Source organism: Hyperoodon ampullatus (genome assembly GCF_949752795.1).
Source record: "Hyperoodon ampullatus genome assembly, chromosome: 18".
Lineage (NCBI taxonomy): Eukaryota > Metazoa > Chordata > Mammalia > Artiodactyla > Ziphiidae > Hyperoodon > Hyperoodon ampullatus.
In genome coordinates, this window is record NC_136931.1 from 480,223 (window position 1) to 505,135 (window position 24,913).

The following is a 24,913-nucleotide window of genomic DNA, read 5'->3' on the forward strand; positions in this document are numbered from 1 at the left end:
TGGAGCACACGGGCAGCCTCTGTGGGTGGAGGTCAGGGCTGGGAGGGTGCCCAGTGTACAGGGTAGCATGTGGGGTTCACAACCTTGGTGGCCTGGATCGTTCCAGAACCAAAGAGGATCCTTAGTCACAGGCAGCCCGTGTGGTTCTGAGCTGTCACTCGAGCACCAGGTCCCATCCCTTCACCCTCCCCAGCCTGTGGTCCGTTCACCCCTGGATCAAGTGCCCCCCAGTCTCTGCCACGTACACCCCCCAGAGCTGCCAAGACGAGCGTCCTTTCCAAAACACACCTCTTGGCCTCCCCACCGATGGCGCTCCCTGAAGCGAGCGTGGATTCTGGCTCTGCGATGCCCCAGGCCGGCACGGCAGCGGCGAGGAGGTCCTGCCCAGGGTTGGGGCTCTGCCGTGCGTGGCCGCAGGGCACGCTCTCGGAGAGCCTTGGGGGGTGTGCGGATCAGGGGGCGCCGACTGCAGCGCCAGGAAGGAAGAGCTCACGCCGGGCAGAGCGCAACCCGTTCACGTTTATAGAACAGCAGAGGCAGGCGGACAACACGGCAGCACCTCTAGGTCGGGGACCTGGCCGCTCCGACCAGCACAAAATCAGGAACGTAACTGCACAGCGCTGGGGCCCCGCCCGTGCCTCAGTCCCACTCCCCGTTGCCCTCGGGGTGGTCCTCACGCGGCACCTCCAGGTCGTGGAACTGGAAGTTGGCCATCATGTCCCGCAGGGCCAGCATCAGCCTGTTCAAGCCCTGGTCAAGGTGTGGACCCCCGGCCCCTCCGTCCTCCGGCCGCTCCCCCTGCGGCAATGAGACTCGTCTGAGCTGTGCCTTCCGGGACGTGCCCCCGCCCAGCCCACCGCCCCCCGCCCCGGGGCCCGACACCCGGTCTCTGAGGCTGGCGGCCCCCACGTGCTGGGCTCCACGTACCTCCACGGTGTAGTTTGGCAACAAGGAGCGGAAGAAGAGGGCGATGGTGTTTCCGTGACTGACGGGGCTGAGCCTGGAAGGGGAGTCAGGACGGTCAGAAAGGCCCTGGCGGGGCCACGAGGGCAGCCCCCGCAGCGGCTGGGGAGAGAGGGGGCGGGGGCGGCAGGGGGATGGCTCAGGCCCGAGGTGCACGGGGTCCAGCGTGGGGCTGGCCTTCGGAACGTGGCCAGTTGAGTGGAGTGGAGAGTGGGGCCGCTGCAGCCAAGCCCCACTCGCTCTTGAGAAAAGCTGTGTTTCAAAGTGTCCTTCGCTCAGAGTTGAGGAGTGAAGATTCTGGGGCATGTGTCACGGGGGGTGGGGGGACCCTCCTGGACTTTCCGGGCGCCTGGAGCCAGCACAGCACCCAGCCATCCTCAGTGTGACCACGCCCAGCACGTCAGCTTGGTGTTGAAGCCACAAACACCGATCATGAATAATTTTCATCTTAACCTGTTGAGAATTTAACTGGGGACTATATTTCCCTGTGAATGCACACTCTTAACTTTTATAATTCAGCAGAGAACAAAAAGGACTTCTTTCTACAAAGTATGTCCGCCTGAAGCCTGGAAACGAGAAAGTCTGTGACTCTCCCAGGTCGGTGACTCTGTGACCACGGGCTCTACGTGAAGTAAAGCAATTACTTGAAGTAAAGCTTTAAAGACCGAAAGGAAAGGGGGAAGAAAGCCTTTGTATGAGCCAACTCTGAAGGCAGCCTGCAGACTCGGGCACCGCGGTGCCCGCCCTGCTCTCCTGGCTGGGCCTCGGGGCCTTCTGCGTCCCGGCCTGACTCTGCCAGACACTCGTCCCTGGTGGGGCCTCCGCACAGGCTGAGGCTCCTGCTGGAAACCAGCAGCCTTTCACGTGTCAGGCTCACCCGCTGTTTCCTCGCAGGTTCTTACTGCAGTTCTGATGTTACATTTATTCCCGGATTCTACAACTGCTTCCTACCCTATCTCCACCACTTGCTCCAGAACCTGACAGAGAAACGACCTTAGATGGACAAATAAGTGAAAACACGTGGCCTGCAACAGCTGATCCGTGACCCCAGATCACCATGTTCTCTGAGGGCTTGCGTGTGAGGCAGCAAGACCCCCCCGAGCCCCAGCGCTGACCTCGGAGCCGTGTGGGCAACGGAGCAGATCAGGAAGTACCTCTCGGGTCTGACGTAGGAGTCGATGGTGTCCAAGGGAGGCAGAGGGTCATAGCCCAGCACAGACTGCGCGCTCACGTCCTTCAGAAAGGCACAGAGCAGAGGGGCGGCTTTCAGCCGGCTGCACTCTGCACCAGGCCTTTCCGCTGGGAGTGGGGACAGCGTGACGGAGTGGCCCTCGTTTGCGAGGCTGTGCTCCCCGTACGGAAACCCCGGGCGAGGGGGCAGAAGGGCCCTTCCTCCCGCAGGACGCCCATCGGGCCCGCGCAGAGGACGGGGATGAGCCCAGGGACCGGCGCGGGCGTGGGAACCACAGGACCTCCACTCACACATGCTGTGACCGCCCTGCAAAACGTCAGGGCCTCCCTCCCAGGCTGCCGGCTACTGGCCTCGGGGCTCCGAGCCACCAGGTCACCGCTCTGAGCCCCACAAGGTCACGGAAAGCTGCAGGCTCCGAGCGTCTTTGAGGGGAGGGGCCTCCGTCCGTGAGCCCGACCCGGAGGCAGAGCTGCTGGCAGGAAGAAGCCCGAGTCCAGCCCGCTCCCTTACCTGAGGTAGGGCGGCAACGGCTTCCTTGATCTCCGACAGGACCACGTGGCGGTGGATGTTTCTGGGTGCGCGCTGGTACAGCACCTTGCGCCTAGGGCCCGGGGAGACAAAGGTCACCACCCGTGAGCCGGGCCTGGCCCCGAGAGCACCGCCCACAGCCCGGCCCCGGGCTCACCTGCTCTCACACGCCTCCACAGCGGGGTCCCCGGCGTCCACCGCCTGCAGAACCTTGCGCGCGCTCTCCTCCAGCCAGCTCATGGTGGCCGGCTCCTTCCAGAGGAAGTGGGACCTCCCGAGGTACAGGCTTACCAGCTGGCTCAGGGCGGGGGGCTGGCTGTGGGCAGTGGGGCCTGTGAGACCCCCACGGGCCCCGGCTCCATGCGCCCGCCGGTGCCTGTGGGCATCCAGGGCGTGCTGGCGACCTGGAGGGGAAAGCGGCTGCCCAGAGGGGGCTGCCGACGAGGGAAAGGGACCCCGGGGCAGGGCACACAGGCATTTGCTTCTGTGCAGCGTCCTCACTAAGAACAAGTTCCTCGATCAGAATCTAAATACAAGGAGAACGCAAACCCCTGTGCGCACAGACACCGGAGAGCCTGCCCCGGTTTCCTGACCGGGCTTGAGGTGGCTGGCTCCCAAGTCCCACATTTTTCTTCACGTTTCACAAGAAATTTTAAAAGGCAGTGGGTGCCAATACAGGCGTCTGAACCACACTCACGGCTGCAAGGACGTTACCGCCCCAGGGCCCCCGTTGTGTCCAACAGGCCAGGCTGATGCCCACGTGGCCAGGGCCCCAGAGCCCTGCAGGGAGAGCAGTCCCGCCACCAGGCCCGCCCCCTGCCCAGGGTGCCCACCAGTCTGTACCTTATCTCGGCGTTCGGTCCGAAGAAGCTGTGCGCGGCCATGGCGGCGTCGGGGCGCACGCTGCAGTACTCGAGCAGCGGCATGAGCACTGCGGGGGGGAGCAGGGCCGTCACTCCCGCAAGGCCAGGGCTGAGGGGCAGGGGAAGCCGCTCTCCCACACCAGCCCAGGAGCCCCTGCCGCCACGGAGGGCTGTCCATCCCGTTGCCCTGCAGCCCCATCTGCACCCGAGGGGACTCACGCAGGAGCCCTGAGCGCGTGCGCTGGATGCCCTCATCACAGAGAACCCCTGCCCCAGCGCCCTCCCAGGGACGGGCTCCACTACAGCCACGCGCCTGACAGGGAGCTTCCTGGATGAAGGAGGGAGACTCTGGGTTTGGCAAGCAGGCCCTGCTGGCGGCCACAGCCCCCCATGCAGGGCCTTAACACCCCGTCAGGGGCCTCATCAGGAAGGGCCAGCACGGCTCAGAGCCAGCCAGGCAGCCCCTGTGTGGATGGAGCCCAGCTGAGATGAGCGGGAGGGGCTGGCTGAGGACGCTGTCTGCCGGGAACCCCGAGCGACCAGGCGTCACCCCAGCCACCCACAGGGAGGCTCACCGCCAGGGAGGGAGCGTGAGGGCCAGAGCTGCACGGCCCAGCCCCTGCGGAGCTGCACGCGGTGCTGGACCCCAGCCCCACCAGGGCCTGAGAGGGCAGTAGGCTCCTCTCTCAGGTCACAGACCCTTTGAGAATGTCGCCCAGGAGAGGGGCCGGGGGCCCTCTTCCCGTCCACACACCCACAACTTTAGGGGCCCACGGAAACCAGCAGGTCATCCAAGAGGACCCAGGACAAAGCTAACTCTGAGCCCCTCACCCCAGTGAGAACCGGGGCTTGAGGACGAGGACACCCAGCTTGCTGACTCGGCCCCTCCTGCCCCGTTTTCTCTCACACCCAGCCCAGCGCCAGAGAAAACGCGTCTACTTCAGGTGGTAAGTTTTGCTTGAAGTGTTAATGTCTAAGGACACCCTAAAACCTCCAGGTGCTCTGACAGCAAAGTCAGCTTTCAAACTACAGCCCCGGCGCCTGAAGGCCCCGCTGGAAAATGCATCTTCCCGAGAGCTTGGGGCAAGTGCTGGGACCCATCCGTGCCCGCGGGGGGCTGCAGGGACACACCCACCTCCAGGGAACATGATAAGCGCCTGCTGGATCAAGAGAGAGGCCTTCTCCCTCGCAGAGCTCAGCTCCTGGTCGGGGAGGTCTGCCTGCTGACTCAGCAGGAAATACGCCAGCGGCACAGAGAAGGCAAAATTTGGGAGCTGGGACAGGTTCCGATGAGCCTACGAGGGGTTTGGGCGTTTCACGGTGGTGCAGACAAAAAAGGCAGAGCTCACGGGCGCCTGGATGTCCCTGGGCGAGCTGTCCCCCTTCTCCGTGCAGAAAAGGCAAATAAAAGGACCTGGGGGTGTGCGGTCAGACCCAGGCCAGGTGGGCAGGAAGAGTGGACGCCCACCTTCCCACGGCTCAGCGTCAGGCAGGGGCCGGGGTCCTCTGGGGGGTGGGGCCGCCCCACCTCCACGTCTGCTGACCCGGCCGGCTCTCGCCTCCCCCCCACCACGCCTACGTCGCAGATGCACACGACGCTCTCTGTCACGTGACCACTCGGTCTCTGGAGACTTCTGTAACCTCCCCCCACTCCGCCCCCCAGATGTCCTGGTGCAGCCCCACCATGGGCGGTGCCCAGCAGCTTCATTTCCGTGAACTCCAGGAACCTGTGTGAACTAGACCGCGCACTGGGGAATCCTCGCCCAACCAGGCCACATGATCCAGAGTTCAAAACAATTTACATAGCTGTCTTTCAACTATACACCAAACCGTGCTGTGAAAAAATTCAAGCACAGGATAAATAAAAGGCTGTCACCTCCTTGCCCCGCCCCGCTCCCGGCTAGAGGTGTCCCCGAGATGGCGCCGCCCAACAGGAGCACAGCGCCAGCCTACACCTTACAGCAGCCAGATCAAAAAGGAAACAGGTGAAATTTACGTTACTACATTATCTATAACCTAGTGTACCTAAAACAGCACCACTAGGATACGAAATGCAGGTTATAAATGAGACAGTTGATGGCCTGCCTCCTGCCCGTCTCAGACCCCATGTGCACCAACGCGTCCAGGGGTCAAGCCACGGTGGCCTCCCCCACCTCACGGCTCCCTCTGCACGCCTGCGCTCATGTGTAAGCAGGCGGCAAGGCAGGCCCCCTGGGGTCTGCCCGGGACCCTCCCCTGGCGTCCCTGCCCCGCCTGGAGCCCCGGACCCTAACCCCTGGCGTCCCTGCCCGGCCTGGTGTGTGCTCACACCCACCTCCCACTCCTGGAAGAGGCGGATCAAGTACTCGTAGCTCCGTGCCCTTAAGGCCAGGTGGTCGAGCAGCAGCAGCATGCACAGGGGGTCCTCGTCTGGCTCAAGGCTTCCGGAGGCAGCATGGCGAGCAGAGGGAGACAAAACCCACAGTGGGCCGGCGCGGACGTCCACGGGCCGTGGCTCGGTCGGCGGGGGAGCGGGCAGCAGCCCTACCTGAGGATGAGCTTGCAGTACTCCAGCGCCGTGCGTGGGCAGCCCCGCTTCTCCAGGAAGCTCATCTGCTTGTAGAGGGCCAGGTAGAAGCTCCTAGACCCAAGACAGTTCCTCGTGAGTGAGCGCACGGCAGGCAGCAGAGCACGTCGCCTGGCGCCTCGTCCGGCACTGCGTCCACCCTCTGCCCGCGGGCTTCGCTGGCATTTCCCGTGTGGCCTAATCAGCGCGAACGTTCGCCAGGGTCCTGTCTGCAGAGAAGGTGACTCTGCTTGTTGTTTGCAGTCACGTGTGTGTGCACGGACAGAAAACCAAGCCTATTTGTTAGTGGACATCTGCATCTTCTTGGGCATTTTTTTAAAAAACTATCATTTAAGGGAAGAGGGTTAACATCTGCTACTGCAATTACCATCTAGATTTATCCTGGTGGACTGTTGTTTTGATCAACAGCTCCCTGCGCTGTTAATGCCTGGGAACGTTAGTATTCTATAGCATCGCAAAGAACTAAGAATTTCATTGGTGAGACAAAGCTCACACAACTAGAAGCAAGAGAGAAAATTCAGACCCCACACACCCTGCAGACAATCTGTGCAGTGGGGGTCACTGTGCCCTGGGGCCCACGACAGCCCCCAGGCCAGAGAACACATCCTACAAGGGACACGACCCAGGACGGCCGGAGACAACAGGGGGGTGGGTGGGGAGGGTTGGTAGGGGGGCGCCCGGAGCGGAGAGCGTGCCCACGCCTGCAGGGCCCTGAAGAGCAGGCGGAGCGTGAGAGGCTAGAGGCTGAGGTCAGCAGGGAGGCCGCGGTGTCCGCTCAGGCCTGCGCTGCTGAGAGCGGGGGCTTCAGGGGAGGAGCGTCTGCAGGAAGAGGGTCCCACGGGCATGCGTGACAGGAACACGATGGGGCTGCATTCGAGCTGCAGCCCGCAAGGCGTTCCCGAGGATCCCAAACGCATGGGCTGCGGACTGAGTCCAAGCACGCAAGGAAACACGACTACAGGTCCCATCGCGGTGAGGTGGCCGGCGAGGCTCCCTCCTAACGCGGACAAGTTTAAACCCCAGGCCAGCCTGATCCGTCCACCCTCAGGTCCAGCCCTCCTGCATTCAAGCTTTAAACACAGCGCGAAGCCCCGGGACCCCAGAGGGACCCCTCGTGGACAGTCCCGTGGCACCTGTTCCCCCTGCGCCCACCCTAGCACCCACGTCACCTGTGACGCCTACAACACACTCGCGAGGGAAGATGGTATGCACCTATGAACGCCTGGTTGGCCGGCTCACCTGTTCTCGGGCCTGCGGTAGTCCAGCCGGCAGGTCCCACTGGTGAGGCTGAACAGGGGGTGGAAGGCACACTCCATGCTGTACAGCGCGCGCTCTGCAGGCAACAGACACGGGGCGGCTGTCAGCCTCGGCGCGGCGGCTGCAAACCCGTCCTCTGTGGCTCCTGAGGAAAGCTCCAGAAGGGAGGTGGCCACGAGACCAGGAGTTGGAAAGTGATGGGCGAGGACGTGCCCACGGGGATCACGTCAACCACAGAGGTGCGACCTGGCCACGCCCACTCCGGCCGGAGGAACCGCATGCCTCTCACGAAGCCCACGCACCCCCAGGGGCTGATTCTCAGGAGCCGAGGGTGGAAACAGGCCACGAAACGTGGACCATCCATCATCACGAAAGGAATGACGTCCTGACACACGGCTCACACAGGTGAACACTGAGGACGTCACGGTAAATGACAGGAGCCAGATGGAGACGTGTGTCGTGATTCCATTTACAGGAAAGTCCGGAGACAGAGGGTGGACCGGCGGTTGCCAGGGGCTAGGGGAGGCGGGTTTCTTTCACACATGGTGGAAGTGACCCAGAATCAACAGGGATGAGGCTATACAAGTCTGCATATACTAAAAACCAAGGAACTGTATGCTTTACAGGGGTGAATTTCATGGTAGATGAATTTTATCTCAATAAAGCTGTTACTTAAAGAACGTCCTGGCAAACCCACCATGTCCCCAACAACTGAGGTGGGGCTGCCCGCTAGGCCTTACCCACGAGGTCCCGCGCCATCTCCTGGTCCTCCTGGAAGCGGCAGGCATCGCTGAGCTGCAGGAGCGAGTCCACGTGATAAGGGCTGGTCTGCAGCAGGACCTACGAGGCAGGAGGAAGCTGATGGGACGAGGCCCAGGAAGGCCCCGGGCCCACCTCCGGCACCTGGCTCGCCCCGCGCCTCCACGACCCCGCCAGGGTGCCCGCGCACCACGATGTTGTTGGGCTCCATGGACTCCACGGCGGCCAGGAACTTGTGCTGCGTCTGCTGGTACTCCTCACTGTGCTCAAAGGCGAAGGCTGAGCGGCCTTTCCTGGACTCTAGCAGGCGCATCGACAGACCTGGGGTGGTAGGGGGTGCCCGCATCAGGATGTCCAGGGCAGACTGCCCACAGCTCAGGCCACACCAGTGACACGCGCCTCTACACCTTTCCTGTGAAGACGTTCCTCCCCCTAGGAGCGTGGACGGAGCAGCGACATCCCAGGACAACAGGGAGGGGACACGCACAGCCCGCCTCCCCCACCCCATCTGGTCAGCCCCAGACACTGTCTGCTTAGAGCCATGATCCAGGCGGGCGTGGGACAGGGCGCAGGGGCCACTGCCAGGCCTCTGAGGCGACAGGGACTGCTAAGCCACGACGTCCTCTCTCTGCTCCTTGCACTGACTCTGGGTGGACGGGGTCCGGGGACTTATCACGAGCCTGACAACTTTATCTCCTTTCGTCACCTTCAGGAGACCGGTCAGGGTCCCGGGACGCCCCTGGTGACACCCTCCTGACAGCCCCATCGAAGGCAGCCCTACAGGACCCCGTGGCAACGAGCCCCTCTCTCTGGCTGTGCTCAGGGGCCACTGCTGGCAACATGGGAGTGAAGGAGAAGGGGGGCGAGACGCCCACTAGGGCCGTGGCTTCCCGTGTCCTCGCTGAGCACAGGGGCTCTCGCAGGCCATCCCAGGCCCCAGGGCCCCATGATCCTGATGCCACACAGCCAAGCCCCCCCGGAAGGGCACGACCCTGCGCCCAAACCTTTCTGCACTGCTGCTGTTTTTCTTTAAATTACTAATTTAAATTATTAAATCAATGTTAATTTTCTTTAAATTATTAATTATTAAATTACTCTCGTTTGCAACAAAATATAAAATACCACCGTTTAAAAGTGAACTTGATGGCTTCCTATGGCGTAGGATCCACAGCACAAGGGAAGAAGGTGGAGAAATGCTGTAGCACGTGGTCGAGAAAACACACGGCGGGTGGGGGTCTGTGCCCAGACGGGGGGCTCCCCCCGGCCCCACGCAGGGCCCTCGTCCCCACACACGCACGCTGGCTCTGCACACGCAGAGGCGTGGCCCTGCAGCCCCGTGCCCTCACCTGGTTTGGTGTACCGGGGCCAGGCGCTCTTAGAGGTGGTCAGCCACGTACACTTGGGGTACACGCGCTGTCTCTGCCGCGGCCTGCGGAGAAACACACAGGGTACGGCTTTACCTCCGCTGCCGGACCTTTGCAGGCAAGGGCAGGCCAAGGACAGAGCGCAAACGGCCTTGACAATGGCCGTCGCCCTGCCGGACGAGACGGCAGCCCGCAACCCGAGCAACCAAACCACCACGGGAGAGGAAAGAAAAACAGGAAACCCCATGCTGCTGGCACAGTAGCGCAGAATAAGTGGTGCTCAGGACCCAGCCGTGCAAACCAGGCATGTGAGAGATAGAAGAACCCTACGGCCCCAGGAAACAAGACATGTGCATGGGGCCCAGGATGCGCAACAAACAGCCTCGAAGGGTTATCTGTGGGGGGCAAGGGTGACGGCTCGGAACTGCTTGAATAAGCAGCTCTTTTTTATAAGCAGCATTTATGAGCCTCTGTGGAGGGAAAGCTCCCACAGTCGGGGCTGGACCCTGCGAGGGAGCAGCCCAGACAGAAGAGCCCCTTTCCCACGGGAGGTCCGGGATCCCCACGCTCTGGGCGCTCCCGCGGCGCTGACTGCACAGCACCAGCCACCAGAACTCACGTTCACGAAGGTCCAACTTATCTCAGAACCGAAACCCCACATGGGTATTGCTCTCGACCGAAAAGCAAAAATGAACCTGGCTAAGATTTCAAGGCCAGAAGCTCAAACTTCAGGATCTTTGTAAAACCAGGACCCGCGGGGGAGAGCAGGCGGTGAGTGATGGAGCCCAGCAGCCACAGACAAGGCCACGCGACTTCCCCTCGACTCCCCTTCGGGTCCCATGGGCTTCCTGTTTCACTGTGGCTGTAAACACCCTCCCTTCCCTTCCCTCAGCTGAGAACACAGCAGTGTCGGTCTTACCTCTGCTCCCCCAGGACGGCTCGGGCACCAAAATACCTTTTCAGTTCCGTGTCTGGATTCAAGTGTCTAGAGAATTGAAAATTTTACAGAGAAAAATGAAATTGAGTATGTTAAAAACGATCCTGGGAATGTGAGAAAGTCACATAAGGACCCAGCATAGAGAACGGCTCTCCAGCAGGCCTGATTTCTCTGCAACCACACGGCCCGTGGCCGAGACCGGCCACCACTCGCCAGGCTGAGTCAGAGCAGCGTGAGCCGGGGCACGAGATCGAGGGGTCTTCGCTGCCTTAGGAAGGAAGGTGGCTGATTTTTAATGCTGGCAACAGTCTGCGGTAGGGACAGGGTTTCATTAAGCACCTACAGGAACAGGGGATGGAAAATTCACCCCCGAATGGCAGCTTTAATGCAGCTCAAGAAAGAACGTTCCCAGACACGCAGAGCTAGAGGAAGGTCCTGGAAGGTCAGGGCTGCCCCGTCCCCTCCCCTCTGTCCCCACAGACGAGCTCTCCTCACTCAGCGAGGCCACACCTGTGCTCCACATACAGGACATGCTTCTTGGCACTCAGTGGGGGCGGGCCTGGGCGGCTGGAGCCGCTGGCATCCTCAATCCTCTCCAGGATGCGGTCGATGTCCTCCAGCCCGTTCTCCTGCAAGTCCCCAAATGACATGTTCACTACCACACTGACTTGCTGACTTTATAAGTAACCATCAACAGCAAGATTTACTCTTACAAAGAACAAGTATTATATTGTGTTTCCTTCCCGAAAGGCAGTACGACCTGAACACCCTGTACTGCACGTACATTTAGAAAAAAGGAAAGATGCTTCGTAAGAGGAACAGTCAGAATCACAGACCAGGAAGAGACTCTGCCATCGGAAGAGCACCGTTTTGGATGTTTGCTAGAAAATGGAAAGCAGGGAGGGGGGGCTCTAACCCTCAAGGATCGAAGTGAACAAGTTTGGTAATCTCCCCTGACCTCTGAATCAGTCAAATAAAATAGCAAGAAAAAACGAAATGTTTTCAACACCACCTCGAGAAACATTCAGAAAAGAACAGAGAGCAAATCCACCAGCCACACATACCGAGCTTTCTCCTGCTGCGTTTTTCTTATTTTTCTGTTTCCTTTTCTTCTTGCGGAGTTTGCCACCTGTATTAGACTGACAAAAGAAGCTCATTTCGGTCAATGGAAAGACACAACGACATCTTAGATCCGAGAACTAGAGCCGCCAGCTGAAGGGGAGCAGAGCAGCAGGCCCACCGGCCGGCCGGCCACCTTCTGAACGTCCTACGAACGCACCCACTTCTCTCCAGCAACTGACACCTCCCACTGGTCTCCCTGACTCTGGCTGGCCCCCACCTTTCTGAGGTCTCCCTGACCACTCACGGGGTCTGGACCCTCCGCCCACCTGCCCTCTGCTCTCACCCGTCACCATGTCAACCACTCCCTGCCACACTCAGCCGGCCTGGAGCCCAGGGCTCCGCACCGCAGGCCGCCACACCTGCAGCCCCCCCACCTCAAGACCTCTCGTGCCTTCCCCCGGCCACCACCTACCGTCAGTGTGAAGGTCCTCGAGGAAGCCCCCCGGCACCCCAAGACCAGTCGAGCGCCCAGCTGCACCAGAGGTGCCTGGAGGGCACAGACTGGCTTGCAGTGAGCACCTGCTGGGTGAGCGACGAGGAGCCTCCTACAGGGACCCACTTCCTCACCGTGCTGCTCAGCCACCACTCCCACCCCTAACCTGGCCTACGTGTCTCTTCAAGTGCATCCACCAAGGGCCCTGGTCCACCCGGCCCGAGCTGCAGACACACAGTCGCAAAGAACACACCCCACCTGGGCAGAAGGGCACTCTCCCAAAACAGAGGGGGCAGGCCCCGTGCCAGGGAGACGTGTCTAGGGGACCCAGACTGGGGCCCCTCGCCAGCCACCACCACTCTTGAGGACTCCAAGCCCATCTGATAAGGGCTCCCAAGGAAGTCTGGGGGCAGCCGGGCAATTCACAAAATGGCCCTCAGGGAACGCCAGCGGGGTGTGTAGGGGGAGCTGCACCTGCTCTGGGGGAACCGCCGCGCCCGCCACGTCGCCGTCCTTCCTGGACTCTGAGTGTCCACTCTGGGCCCTCCTTTTGTTCCCCGATGCTGTGGCGTCGATGAGCAGACAGTCGGTCCTGTCCCCGTTCACCCCGGGAGCCTCCTCAAGGTCCTCGATGTTTATCTGGAAACACAGACGGGGGGAGCAAGGGCGTTACGGGTGCATCCTAGTCACAAATTAAAAGGTGGCTCTCAGATGCACGCGGGTTGCGGGGAGAGGTGGGCGGGCACCTTCCAGGTCGCTGAGGTTGCAGAGGGAGGACCACAGATGTCCGCTAGCGCAGCGGCCACGGCACTCCCCTCTCAGCAGAGCAGGGCCAGGGCCACTTCAGTCACAGTCCCAGAGAACGCTGGGGCGCCGTGTGGCTACGGGATCTGTCCTCAGGGGTGACGTGTTGAGGAATCCCACACGGGACGACCTCTCCCCCTACCGAGCACCACCCCAGAGTAAACACACACGCCCGGCTAATGCCTCACCCTTCCCTCCTCCCACCTGGGCTCCGGCCAGCTGCTCCACACCAGCAGACAGGACCAGTGCCTGGGGGAAGACAAGGCCCAGGAGATACTCAGTAATAAGAACGGAAACGCATCCGTCAGGGGAGCCTGAGACAGCGGTGAACAGGGACGAACCACGCTCGCGTGCACACGCAGACCTCAGGAACACGATGCTGAAAGGAAGGTCCCGGGAGACTCACACCCTTGCTCTGGAGGAGACGGGGCAGCGACAAGTCACGGGACAAGTTCTGGCCCTTCTGCTAGTAAATGAATCAGCAAACAAAAGAGGCGACACACAGCACCAACACCACGCTTCACGAGCCAGATCAGAGGGACACAACCTGGTTCACCGAGGTCCAAAAATAAATTTAAAAAACTACATAAAAGATTCAGAGCATCCGAAAAATATAAAGCTAAAAAAATAAAAATAAAATCCACTCTAACCCCCAGAACCCTGAGATGATTTCAAAACAAAACTGGGGGGCTTCCCTGGTGGCACAGTGATTGAGAGTCCGCCTGCCGATGCAGGGGACACGGGTTCGTGCCCCGGTCCGGGAAGATCCCACATGCCACGGAGCGGCTTGGGCCCGTGAACCATGGCCGCTGAGCCTGCGAGTCCGGAGCCTGTGCTCCGCAACGGGAGAGGCCACAACAGTGAGAAGCCCGCATACCACACACACACACACAAAAAAAACTGGGGCGAAGTCCTCAGCGACTGGCCACTGCCTGTCCCCGCGGGGCCCGGGGCTCTGACTTTAGTCTCAAGGGAAGGGACGCATGTGCGTCTGCGCTCCCTGGTTTCGCATCTTCACCAGCGGAGGTTCCCATGCAGCAAGGATGAAGCTCAGGGCTGTGTGCTGCCTGCCTGTCTAGCAAATTCACACATCTTTTCCTGTAACGATAGCACCACGCAGACCGCGGTGGGGACAGCACCGTGAGGCCAGGCCCCGCCGTGGACCTCGGTGCGAAGGGAGCAGCTGCAGTGAGGGCCCTGCGGACAGTTCTTCTCCACAGCAGGGGTCCCGGAGGAACAGCCCCACGCTTTGTCCCGCATTCAGCACTGGTGACACCTCCCAGGGAAGCCCGGGACTGCTTTACTTTTATTGTCATGCTCACATCCTTGAAAAAAAAATTCTCATTTTTGAGCCCCCTGTGGAAGCTTGAGGTGTTTCCAGAAATTCCAGTTTATAAGAAGCTCCATGCCAAGGTCAAGTTCAACGGAAAGCAAAACTCTGACTCTTGCACGCAGGACCCTGCGGGGCTTTGGGAAGAGCTCTGGGAAGGAGCACGATTCGCTGCCACCCACGCTGCTACCCACGCTGTCCAGCGTCCTGACGTCGATCTGACTTGCAATCCAGGAGCTGCCATGGTCATCAGTTTCGACGTCCCAAACGGGTCCCTATTTCCAGAGGGTCTTCTCTGCTGCCTGTGTGCTCTCTGGAATCGCCAGGACAAGGCACCATGAACACTTCAGTGAGGATGGGGGAGGGGCTGGATCTCTGCTGGGGGGTAGGAAGCTTTTTCTTTAAAAAACAAAACAAAACCAGGGTACAATTTACATCTCTTGAAATGAATGTACAGGGCAAGTCCTGGCAGAGCTGTGTAACCTACACTCTTATCAAGAGACAAAACCCTCCTGTGACGCCAGAAATACAGGCCTCATCCCACCCCCAGCTAACCCTCCTGCCAATGCTGGAGAAGGCTAGGGTTTTCACCACTGTGACTTTGCCTGTCCCAGGACGCCATGCCCGCACGGTCACTGTCTTCTGGAGTGTACAGCTTCTGAGGTTTGTCCCGTTCTTGTATTAGTCGTTAGCTCCTGGTTCCTGGCGACTAGTATTCCTTTGCATGGATTATATCACATTAGTTTATCCACTGGGAGTCTTTTGTTGCCGTTTTGGGGTTACTGTGGATTAAGCTGCTATGAAGATTTGTGAGGTCTTCTGGGTAAGTGTTCACAAGTGGTTGCTGGGGTGTGAGGCGTCAGGTTTATGCTGAATTGTCAGGCCTGTTTCCAACGGTCGGACAATTTCATCCCCCGCCAAGGCTGCTGGCCCCACATGCTCTCATTTTGGCCATTCTGGTGGGTGCACAGGGGTATTGTATTACAATTTTTTTAAATAAATTTATTTTATTAATTTATTTATTTTTGGCTGTGTTGGGCCTTCGTTACTGCACGCGGGCTTTCTCTAGTTGTGGCAAGCAGGGGCTACTCTTCGTTGCAGTGTGCGGGCTTCTCATTGCGGTGGCTTCTCTTTTTTTTTTTTTTTTTTTTGCGGTAGGCGGGCCTCTCACTGTTGTGGCCTCTCCCCTTGCGGAGCACAGGCTCCGGAGCACAGGCTCAGTGGCCATGGCTCACGGGCCCAGCCGCTCCGCGGCATGTGGGATCTTCCCAGACCGGGGCACGAACCCGTGTCCCCTGCATCGGCAGGCGGACTCTCAACCACTGCGCCACCAGGGAAACCCACGGTGGCTTCTCTTGTTGCGGAGCACGGGCTCTAGGCATGCGGGCTTCAGTAGTTGTGTCACGCGGGCTCAGTAGTTGTGGCGCACGGGCTTAGTTGCTCCGCGGCATGTGGGATCTTCCCGGACCAGGGCTCAAACCCGTGTCCCCTGCATTGGCAGGCGGATTCTTAACCACTGCGCCACCAGGGAAGCCCTGTATTACAATTTTAATTCACATTTACCTTTAGCCTAATAGTGTTGAGTACTTCCCCACTCCTTTGGGAAGTGTCTGTTCACTAAAATTGGGCTGACTTGTTACTGAGCGGCCACATCCTCTGAGGCGAAGCCTCTGTCATGACTCGTGTGAGCTCCTTCTCAGTCTGTGGCAGGCCTATTCATTTTCCTAACTACATCTTTTGATGAGCAGAAAAGTTTTAAATTTTGATGAAGTCCATTGTATCAACCTTTTCTTATAATTAGTTAGTGCTTCCTAGACCCAGCCCAGGAACATCAAAGCTATCCTCCTACGCCTTCTATTAAAAGTGTGATAGTTTTAGTGTGTGGAGCTGTGACTGTGTGTGTGGAGGAGCGGGTATGGTTGAAGTTCATCTCTCCCCACACCGCCAGCCAGTTGTTCTAACACCATGTCTTACAGGGATGCTACCTTCCCCACTGAATTGCTCTGGAAAAACCCAGTGGACTATGTGTGAGTTCACTTCTGAAGTTCTGACTCTGCGGTGCTTGCCTGTGTATCTGCATTTATGCCAGCAGCACACTGTGTCTGCCTTATACTTTTAGTGGCTGCTCTGGGGTTTGCCGAGAGCATCCTTCATGAGATATTCTATCATGTCACAGAAAACACGAGACCACCCAACGGCCCAGCCCACTCTGCTCTTCCTCCCAGTACTAGTCTGGCCACGTATTTTACTTTCACATGTTATAAACCCAACAATCCACTATTACTTTTGCTTTACACAGCAAACGATGTTTAAAAGAAATTTTAAAACTAGAAAAGATTATGTATTTACCCCAATATTCACCGTTTCCAGCACTCCTTCACATACATCCACATTCCCATCTGGTATTATTTACCTTCAAAATGAAGTTTCCTTTAACATTTCTTTTAGTGTAGGCCTTTCAACAATGAATTTTCTCAGCTTTTGGGTTTATGAAAACATCTTTATTTCACATTCATTTTTGAGAAGCATTTCACTGGATATACTATGCCAGGTCCACTTCTCTTTCGGCACTTTAGAGATGGTGACCCACTGTCTGCAGGCCTGCTCTGATCTAACAATAGATAAGTCAGTGATTGCTTCCCTGTAGATAATGTGTCTCTAACCTCCAGCTTCACTTACCACTTTTCGTCACCATGGGTTTACAGCAGTTATGATTCAAACTGCTGCTAAATCATATCCTGCTTAGGGTTTGTTGAACTTCTTGGATCTATGGGGTTTTCTTTTGTGTCAAATTTGGGACTTTTTCTGCCACTATATCATCAATTATTTTTTCTGCCCAACTTCCTGCCTCTGCTCCGCTCCCACAATTACAGACATTAGACTCCTCGATATTGTCCTACAAAGGACTGAGGCTACTTTTCTCCTTTCTGGACAGTCTGGATAGTGTCTTTGCCTTAACTTCAAGATCACTCATCTTGGGCTTCCCTGGTGGTGCAGTGGTTGAGAGTCCACCTGCCGATGCAGGGGACACGGGTTCGTGCCCCGGTCTGGATCCCGCATGCTGCGGAGCGGCTGGGCCCGTGAGCCATGGCTGCTGAGCCTGCGCATCCGGAGCCTGCGCGTCCGGAGCCTGTGCTCCGCAACGGGAGAGGCCACAACAGTGAGAGGCCCGCATACCGCAAAAAAAAAAAAAAAAAAAAAGATCACTCATCTTTTCTTCTCAAGTATCTAATCTGCAATTCAGACCATCAAGTTAGTTATGCATTTCAGATAATATATATTTTTCACATCTGGAATTTTCTCTATTATAGTTTATACTTCTCTAGTGAGATTCCCTATATTTTCCCTCATTACGTTCATGCTTTCCTTTAAATCCTTGAATATATTTATATCTTGTCTTAGGTCTGTGTATGATTTTACCGGGTTTGTTTCTACTGAATGCTTTGTCTCCTGGTTATGAATCACATTTTCCTGCTTCTTCATGTGTCTGGTAATTTTTTAGTGTGTGCTAGCTATCATGATGCTACACTACTGAGTGACAAGATTTTGTCCTTTTACTTAATAGAGTGTTGACATTTGTTCAGGCAGGCAGTTAATTTACTTGCAGATTAGCACAATACCTCCAAACTTTATTTTTAGCTATCTTAAGACGGGCATAGAATACTCTTCACTGGAGGGTGATGTTAGCCCTACTGCTATGGAAGGGCCTTTCTGAAGCCTCCACTGGTCACCAGGCTTCTCGGTTAAGCCTCTGTGTTCTGGTCGGTCAGAGCTGAATGTTTTCCCAACCCTGGGAGCTTGAGTGGTGGTGAGTGTCTCGTGTTGCCCTTCCCCTATTGGCTGTTCTATGCCCAATACAGCTTAGTATTGAGCCCAAGACTCTGAGCAGGTTCCCAGAACTCCTTCTCTCCAGCACCCTCCCCCTTAACTCCAGCCACTTCTACAGACCCCACATCTGATCTGTCCCCTGGCTCAGCATGAGCACCACGATCTGCTGGGACAGCCTTCCTGTGCTCATCTCTGGAGAGTGTCTCCAGTCAGAAAGCCAGCACAGGGGGCTAGGGGACCTCAGACCTGCAATGCTTGTTGTCTAATGTCTGAAAACAGTTCACTCATGCATTTTGCTAGTTTTATAGTTATTCAGGGCAAGAAGGTGGCTCTAGTACCAGTTATTCTGCCATGGCTAGAAGCTGAAATCTTACTTTTGTTTCCATTCATCCACTGCTTGGTTTACTGAGAGATTGTTTTTGGCTCTATAAAAACAAGCCTTTCAGGGACTTCCCTGGCAGTCCAGTGGTTAGGACTCAGCACTTTCACTGCTGGGGCCCAGTTTGATCCCTGGTCGGGGAACTAAGATCCCACAAGTCGCACGGTGCGGCCGAAAAAGACAAAACACAACAAAAAAACGCCTTTCCTTTTAGGGCCCCTAAGAGTGCTACTGGAAAAAAAAAGTTATTTTTCCTATTAAAAGAGGGAAAACATTAAAACTTTACATTACTGAGGAAGTTATTCTCTGGCATGCAGTTGGGGATGACAAAGCCTCATCCTTCTACCATCTTTCAGTAGGTAGAAACTGGCATGGATGAGGCCACCTCTGCTAAAGGTTTTCTCACAGACTTGAGGACAAAAGAAGTGATGTGACATGAAGCTAACCTGAAGAATCTTAGAAAATTATTGTAATCCACGACCAAATGTGCCCTTGAGCAGTGAAAAAATCTACAGGGGTTCCAATACCACCTGTTACCAAATGCGTCTGTGAATGTGAATCCAGGGTCTGGCTCCTGCTGCCAGCAGAACTGGGCATCAGACATGAAGATGACCCATGTCCGCGAGTTGACGGTCACCGAACAACCTCCAGTTCTTATTCCAGTCAAACAAGAGCAACCTCATCAATGACGCTTACTTTGGAACAAGTTTGCTTTTATTTAATTACACAATTTAGATTTCTTCCAAACTAGGTTTATTTCAGAGACTGGCCACTATATTGTACATGAAAACAGAGAGACATAAACATGTAATTCTTCAGAAAAGAATAATCTTCCTCACTAAAACTTTTCAATGATATAGAATAAATCCTGATAGTTTTTAAAAGCTTATGTGGTTTTTTATCAGATGGTCAAAGTGGTCCCTGACCCCAAAACACTAATAAATTCTATTTTACAACACCATTTTTAACAGTTGCACAGTACGTTATGTTGCAAAACTCAAACTATACCCTTAAAACAGGTGCATTTATTACATGTAAATTATATTTCAATAAAACCGATTTTCAAAAACCACTCTGAATGAGGTAGGAAAGATGCTTTCTAATCTAAGGCCAAGGAAACCCACCCAAGAGCCAGCAAAGAGGACAGTCCCAGCCATTAGGTCACAGAAGGGTGTCTTCCCACTCCCCAGGGGGAGAGGCGGGTACCAGCCCCTAGACACGTCTCTAAACCACTTAGGGTCACGTTTCTATTGAAGTTCTTGGCTGTCAACATGATTTAATATCAACATATGCCGAGTACTGTGCGCCTGGCATGGGCTAAGGGCTGTACACGTTAGTTCACTGACCCTTTGTGACAACCCCATGAGGTAAGTAACATCAGCCCCAGGAAACAGGGGAGCCGAGGCGTATGTTAGGAACCCTGTCCAAGTTCTCAGACGTAAGAAGAGGCGGAGCCGGGATGCAAAGCCCGTGTGCAGACACTCACACTCTGTCCTCAGAGGAAACACTGACTCATGCCGCGACCTCTCCGCACACCTTCGAGAACAGATACTGTTCCGGGGGCGGGGACACGCGAGGGAACAACGAAGTCTCTGTTCTCCCACGGCTGATACTCTCTGGCAGTGGGGGCCAAGCAGCACGAGATAAAAAGAACACGTGGGTAACTTGTAGCGTTTGTTCTGTGGTAACTTCCAGGGAAAAAGGAGAAAGATCAGAAGAACGGGGGGGAGGGGCTGTAACTTTAAATCGGTGGGAAGGGTAAGCAAGACTCAGAAGGTGACATCTGAGCGAAGCCTGAGCCGGGGAAGCGACACAGGAATATGGGGTGTTCCGGGTAGAGGGGACAGCGGGGAGACCTGCGTTCCAGGCCTGTGGCTGGAGCAGAGTGGGCGAGATCAGGGAGAGATGAGGCGGGCGATCCGGGCCCTGGGGGGCTGTGAGAAAGGAGGGCTGAGAGCAGACGTGGGCCTAACAGGATCCTTGTGGCTGCTGCACCCAGACAGGCTGCAGAGGCCAAGAGGACGAGCGGGACCGGGTCAGAAGTATCCAGGCAGAGGCGATGGCCACACCGCAGGTGCTACACCTGCAGCCGCCCGGGACTTCACCAGGGTTTGCATGTGGTGTGTGAGAGAAAAAGGTCAGGGGTGTATTCCAGGCTGCTGGCCTTGGCAACAGGAAGAGTGGAGCTGCCCTCAACAGACAGGGAAGGCTGGGGGAGGCAGAGGGGGCAGTTAAAGTCTGGACACACTGAGCCTGAGACGTCCGCAACACATCTAAAGGAGATGATGTAAAGATGGCGTCTGAATCCAGAGACTACGACGGAGGCCTGCGCAACATCAGGGTCCTGCCGGAGAGCAGCAGAGGATACGCACAGCACAGCACTCAGCAGGGGCAGCTGCTGGGTCCCTCTGGCCTGACTGATACACAGGGAGTCCAGAGAAGCACCTCTTCCCTCTCTTCACACGCACAAGCACCTGCCTTTTGTTTTTTTTTCATCGATCCCCACACCCTGGCCCACTGTCCATCTACCCTCCTTTCTTCAGAAAGAACACTAACTTTGCTTCAGAGACAAACACCAGGGCACGGTTAAGAGTACAATTTTAGGGACTTCCTCAGTGGCGCAGTGGTTAGGAACCCGCCTGCCAATGCAGGGGACACAGGTTTGAGCCCTGGTCTGGGAAGATCCCACGTGCCGCAGAGCAACTAAGCCCGTGCACCACAACTACTGAGCCTGCGCTCTAGAGCCCCTGAGCCACAACTACTGAGCCTGTGTGCCACAACTACTGAAGCCTGCGTGCCTAGAGCCCATGCTCCGCAACGAGACAAGCCACCACGGTGAGAAGCCCATGCACTGCAATGAAGAGCAGCCCCCGCTCGCTGCAACTAGAGAAAGCCCGCGCACAGCTACAAAGACCCAACGCAGCCAAAAATAAATACGTAAATAAATTTATTTTTTTTAAAAAAAGAGTCCAGAGCCTGAATTTCACTGTGGGTGTCACTTACTACCTCATTTGTACAACGGGGACAACATGACCTTCCCAGACCGTAAGACACACCACATCGCAGCAGGGCATGGAACGTGTGAACGTTTTCCAAATGAGTTACTGTTGTTTAAGACTGAAAAAAAAAAAAAAGAAGACTAAACCTGGAGGATGTCAGAATAAGGAGAAAGTACACTTGACAGACAGTCAGGGAAAACAGCCGACTTCAGCACAAACCCATTTCAGCCTGTTAACAAGTGGGATAGAAAGAAGCCTTGAGGGTTTTGAGAGAAGTCAAAAACTGACTGGAAAACCTAGGGGTAAATGACGTGATGGGAGCACTGGGGAAAAAACGGCCGTGTGTGGAGAACCGTGGAAGCTGGGTGGGGGCCCGTGAAGGTTACTTGTACTGCTCTATTTTTGCATGTGTTTGACATTTTCCATAATAAAAAATTAAAAACAAAGAAATGGCAAGAAACAAGGGAGCAGGGAGGCTCAGAAGAGGTGGCGGGAGAGTCTGCAGAATTTGAAGACGGACTTGGTCCTGCCTCCAGCAGAAACTACAGGGTGAGGCTGCCTCTCACCTTGCAGGAACGTGGACAATCTCTAAACCAAACTCCCAGACTGGCAGCCCACACTCCCCAGTCTTAGGATGGGCCCCTAACCCGCCAACGTCCTGTGAAGTTGGGAGCGGTCGCCAGACTAAGGCCTTACAGACGGCAGCCGGGCAGCTGGTGTCTCCACGATCTTCACACCTACTGGTGCTCCTCCAATCACTCGGCAACCGCGGTCGCGCCCTAGTGTGCGCCGGGCGCACGGTGCTGGGGACACACGGTGAGCAAAGCAGACACGCTACCTGACGCTCGGGGCGGTCAAGGGAGCGAGAACGAGCACGTGCAAAATTACAGACTGAGGCCAGCGCTACGGAGTCGGGGGAGTGGAGGGGTGGCGTTATTTCTCTGTGCCAGACACCTGCTATGGGGACGCAGCGATGGGCAAGAGCGACGCACCGAGTCCTGGGTTGTGAGGAGCAACCGAGATCGTTTGCGAAGGCCCTGCGACGGCACCGCGAGGGAGACACTTAACCCTGAAATCAGGGTTGGCGACCCCAGGCCCTAGGAGCGAAGCCTCGCCCACTGCGCCTCGGCCCCGCCCACCGACGGCAGGCCCCGCCCACCCCGCTGCAGCCAGGACCCCACTTACCCCGCCCCCGGACGTATGGCCCCGCCCCTCACCGTAGCCCAAAGCCAACGTGGCCACGCCCCCGGCCTCAGGCCACCGCCTACTCCTTTCGCCCCGCCCCCCACTGCAGCCCAGACCCCAGTCAACCCGGCCCATGACGTCACGGACCCTCCTCGCATGCCGCCCCCACCCCGGGCCCCCACCGCAGGCAGCCCCACGCCTCACCAACTCGAACCGGTTGTTGACTCGGACGCCCTCCTTCCCTGCGCCCCGGGGGCGCCGGCCACCTGGCCCCCGCTTTGGGCCTTCTTCTTCCACATCATCGTCATCGTGGAGGACAAACTGCAGGGCGCCGGGCCCGAGGGGCTCCTGGCCGCGCTGTTCCCCCCTCAGCCTCCGGAGGGCCCGGCGCGACATAGGACCCAACAGCTGCTGACGTCTAGAAACTGGCAGAAGGAAGAGCGGAAAAGAGAGCGGACGCCGCGCCTGCGCACTTAAGGCGCGGTGGCGCGAGTCTGGCGTGTCGCGTCTGCGCGCTGCGGCCTTCCGGAACTTCCTCTCTGTCTGCTGTGGCATCAAAGGAGGCGCAGGCACTTCCGGGAGAGTTCTCGCGCGATTTGGGCGCTTCCGCGGGCGGGTGTCTCCGGATTTTCTGGAGGCGCGCCAGCGAGAAACAGTTGGACGGCGCGGGGCTCAGAGCCCCCAGTAGCGAGTGCGGGCCGGCGGGGCGGGGCCAGGCGGCAGCTGGGGGCGAGCCGCGGGGGGGTGCGCCCAGCTGCTGCAGGGCGCCTCCAGTGGCTGCCGGCGAGGCAGTTCTGTCCTCATTAAAACTAGGCGCGTCCAAGCCGAGGAGCTTCCCAAAGCTGCGGATCTCGACCGCCCTCCCACGGCAGGCTGAAACCGACCCTTAGGGTACGCCCTGGGCGTTTGCTTTTTGTCGTCATTAGTGCGTCCCAGGTGATTTTCCTGTACATCTAGGTATGGGAATCCGTGCTCTAAGGTGGAGGCTCGCCACCCTTACCGTGTGTCATCATCTCCTGGGGGGATTTTTACAGTGAAGGTCGAGGACTCATCCCTAGAAATTCCAATGTGGGGTCTGGCATTGACATTTTTAAAAAGGTCTTCAGAGGATTAGAGTGTACAGGCAGACTGAGAACCCCTGCTAGGGCAGGATGGTCTGGTGTGGGGAAGGGGCCCTCCCACCCTGACAGAGGAGGGTCGCGGACGACCCTCACTGTGGCGCCAAGCCCTGTCCTGAGTTCTTACCTGGCCCTGGAAAGTAGATGTCCTCCCCTTTATAGGTAAAGAAACTGGGACTCAGAGAGTAAGGAACTGGCCCAGGTAGAATGTGGCTCTGCCTTCGTGTCTGTGGTTCCAGAGCTGAGATGAGGAAGGCTGCTGGCACAGCCCCAGAAGGGAAGCAGGTGTGTGTGCCAGTGCTCGTACCGCTGGCCTGGCAGCCATACTGGTCACTGGGATCTTGAACTGCTTCACGCTGGCTGGCATGTGGCTGCTGCCTCACACACACACCCCACCCCCCCAATCCAGCCACTAAAAGTCACGCTCAGCACATACAGGACCTCCAGGGCACCATCCTCCTAAAAATTCTGATTGTTCAGGGATCAGGCTAGTTGTTAAACAGATTCTGTGTCACTGCTGTTCCAAGGTGTGACCAGCTTATGCAGGCTTATCGCCTCACCTGTGGATGGAAACGAGGGGAGTGTCACCAGGAGCTGCTTCCTGCCCTGCCGTCTGTTAAGTTGGCAGCCGGGGGGCTGTGAGGGGTGCCTTCCTTGAACAGGCAGCTCTGAACATGAGCCTCTCCCTGTGCTCCCGAAGGCCTGGTCCTCAGCGAGAAGCTTGGTTGTAAACAGTTCTAGAGCGAGCGACCTCCATCTGTCAGGATCTAAATTAGGTGAGCAGAGGCAGGGCTGGGTTCCCTGGGCCAGCACTACAGCTTTCTGCGCCTGGGGTCCGCGGGAGGTGAGCCCCAGCAGCCAGGACAGCAGGACCCTCCCTCCTGACCTCACCCTGGAGCCGTGTGGGCCCTCCTGGCTTAGCCCAGCTGTCCCAGGATGGGGTTTATTCCGATGGGCTTTCACTTCAAGGTGTTCCTGTGAGGATTAGAACCTGGGTCTCCCCCTATTGGGAGCATGGCCCTACTCGTGTCACCTGCCCTGTTTCCGCACCTGCAGGATTATCTGCCCTTGGAAGTGCTTTCTCCTTGCTGGTCGTGTGACCGGGGGCAATTCTTTACCCTCTCTGTACCAGTTTTCTCATTTTAAAATGGGGATAACAATACTGCCTGCCCATGAAGTGCTCAAACAAGTGCTGGGAATGGGCTGTTTATCCTGGCTGCTCTAATTGTCATTGAGGGTCCTGGACCCTAGCTGAAGAAAGCATCTCACCCGTAGGCCCGTCTGTT

The 24,913-nt window shown here is 57.1% G+C and overlaps 1 protein-coding gene across 3 annotated transcripts; it reads right to left on the reverse strand.

Moving 5' to 3' along the window:
- Nucleotides 1-499: 499 nt before the first annotated feature.
- TCF25 (TCF25 ribosome quality control complex subunit) lies at nucleotides 500-23,090 on the reverse strand. Of its 3 annotated transcripts, XM_079723951.1 has the most exons (18): nucleotides 22,714-23,089; nucleotides 12,459-12,623; nucleotides 11,494-11,568; nucleotides 10,940-11,058; nucleotides 10,412-10,477; nucleotides 9,475-9,557; nucleotides 8,319-8,449; nucleotides 8,110-8,209; nucleotides 7,352-7,445; nucleotides 6,074-6,166; nucleotides 5,861-5,966; nucleotides 4,682-4,841; nucleotides 3,527-3,614; nucleotides 2,841-2,999; nucleotides 2,666-2,756; nucleotides 2,118-2,197; nucleotides 928-1,000; nucleotides 500-798 (listed from the first exon to the last, which is right to left on the reverse strand). In XM_079723951.1, the coding sequence occupies exons 1-18, from the start codon at nucleotides 23,062-23,064 to the stop codon at nucleotides 640-642; spliced, it is 2,193 nt and encodes a 730-aa protein (XP_079580077.1). In that variant the 5' UTR covers nucleotides 23,065-23,089; the 3' UTR covers nucleotides 500-639. The 3 variants fall into 3 exon arrangements, 2 of the variants coding, with proteins under 2 accessions (XP_079580077.1, XP_079580076.1); XM_079723950.1 differs by having other exon boundaries at nucleotides 500-1,000; nucleotides 22,714-23,090; XR_013811389.1 differs by lacking the exons at nucleotides 500-798; nucleotides 928-1,000 and having other exon boundaries at nucleotides 2,151-2,197; nucleotides 2,841-3,117; nucleotides 22,714-23,090.
- Between the last annotated feature and the right edge of the window lie 1,823 nt (nucleotides 23,091-24,913).

Excerpts from the sequence above, each read along its gene's own strand:
- TCF25 (XM_079723950.1), bottom strand. The coding sequence starts at position 23,064 with ATGCCACAGCAGACAGAGAGGAAGTTCCGGAAGGCCGCAGCGCGCAGA. Across the intron at positions 11,569-12,458 it reads CGGCGGTTCCCCCAGAGCAG|TCTAATACAGGTGGCAAACT; the intron begins GTGCAGCTCCCC and ends TTCTTTTGTCAG. Across the intron at positions 8,450-9,474 it reads GCCCCGGTACACCAAACCAG|GTCTGTCGATGCGCCTGCTA; the intron begins GTGAGGGCACGG and ends CTACCACCCCAG.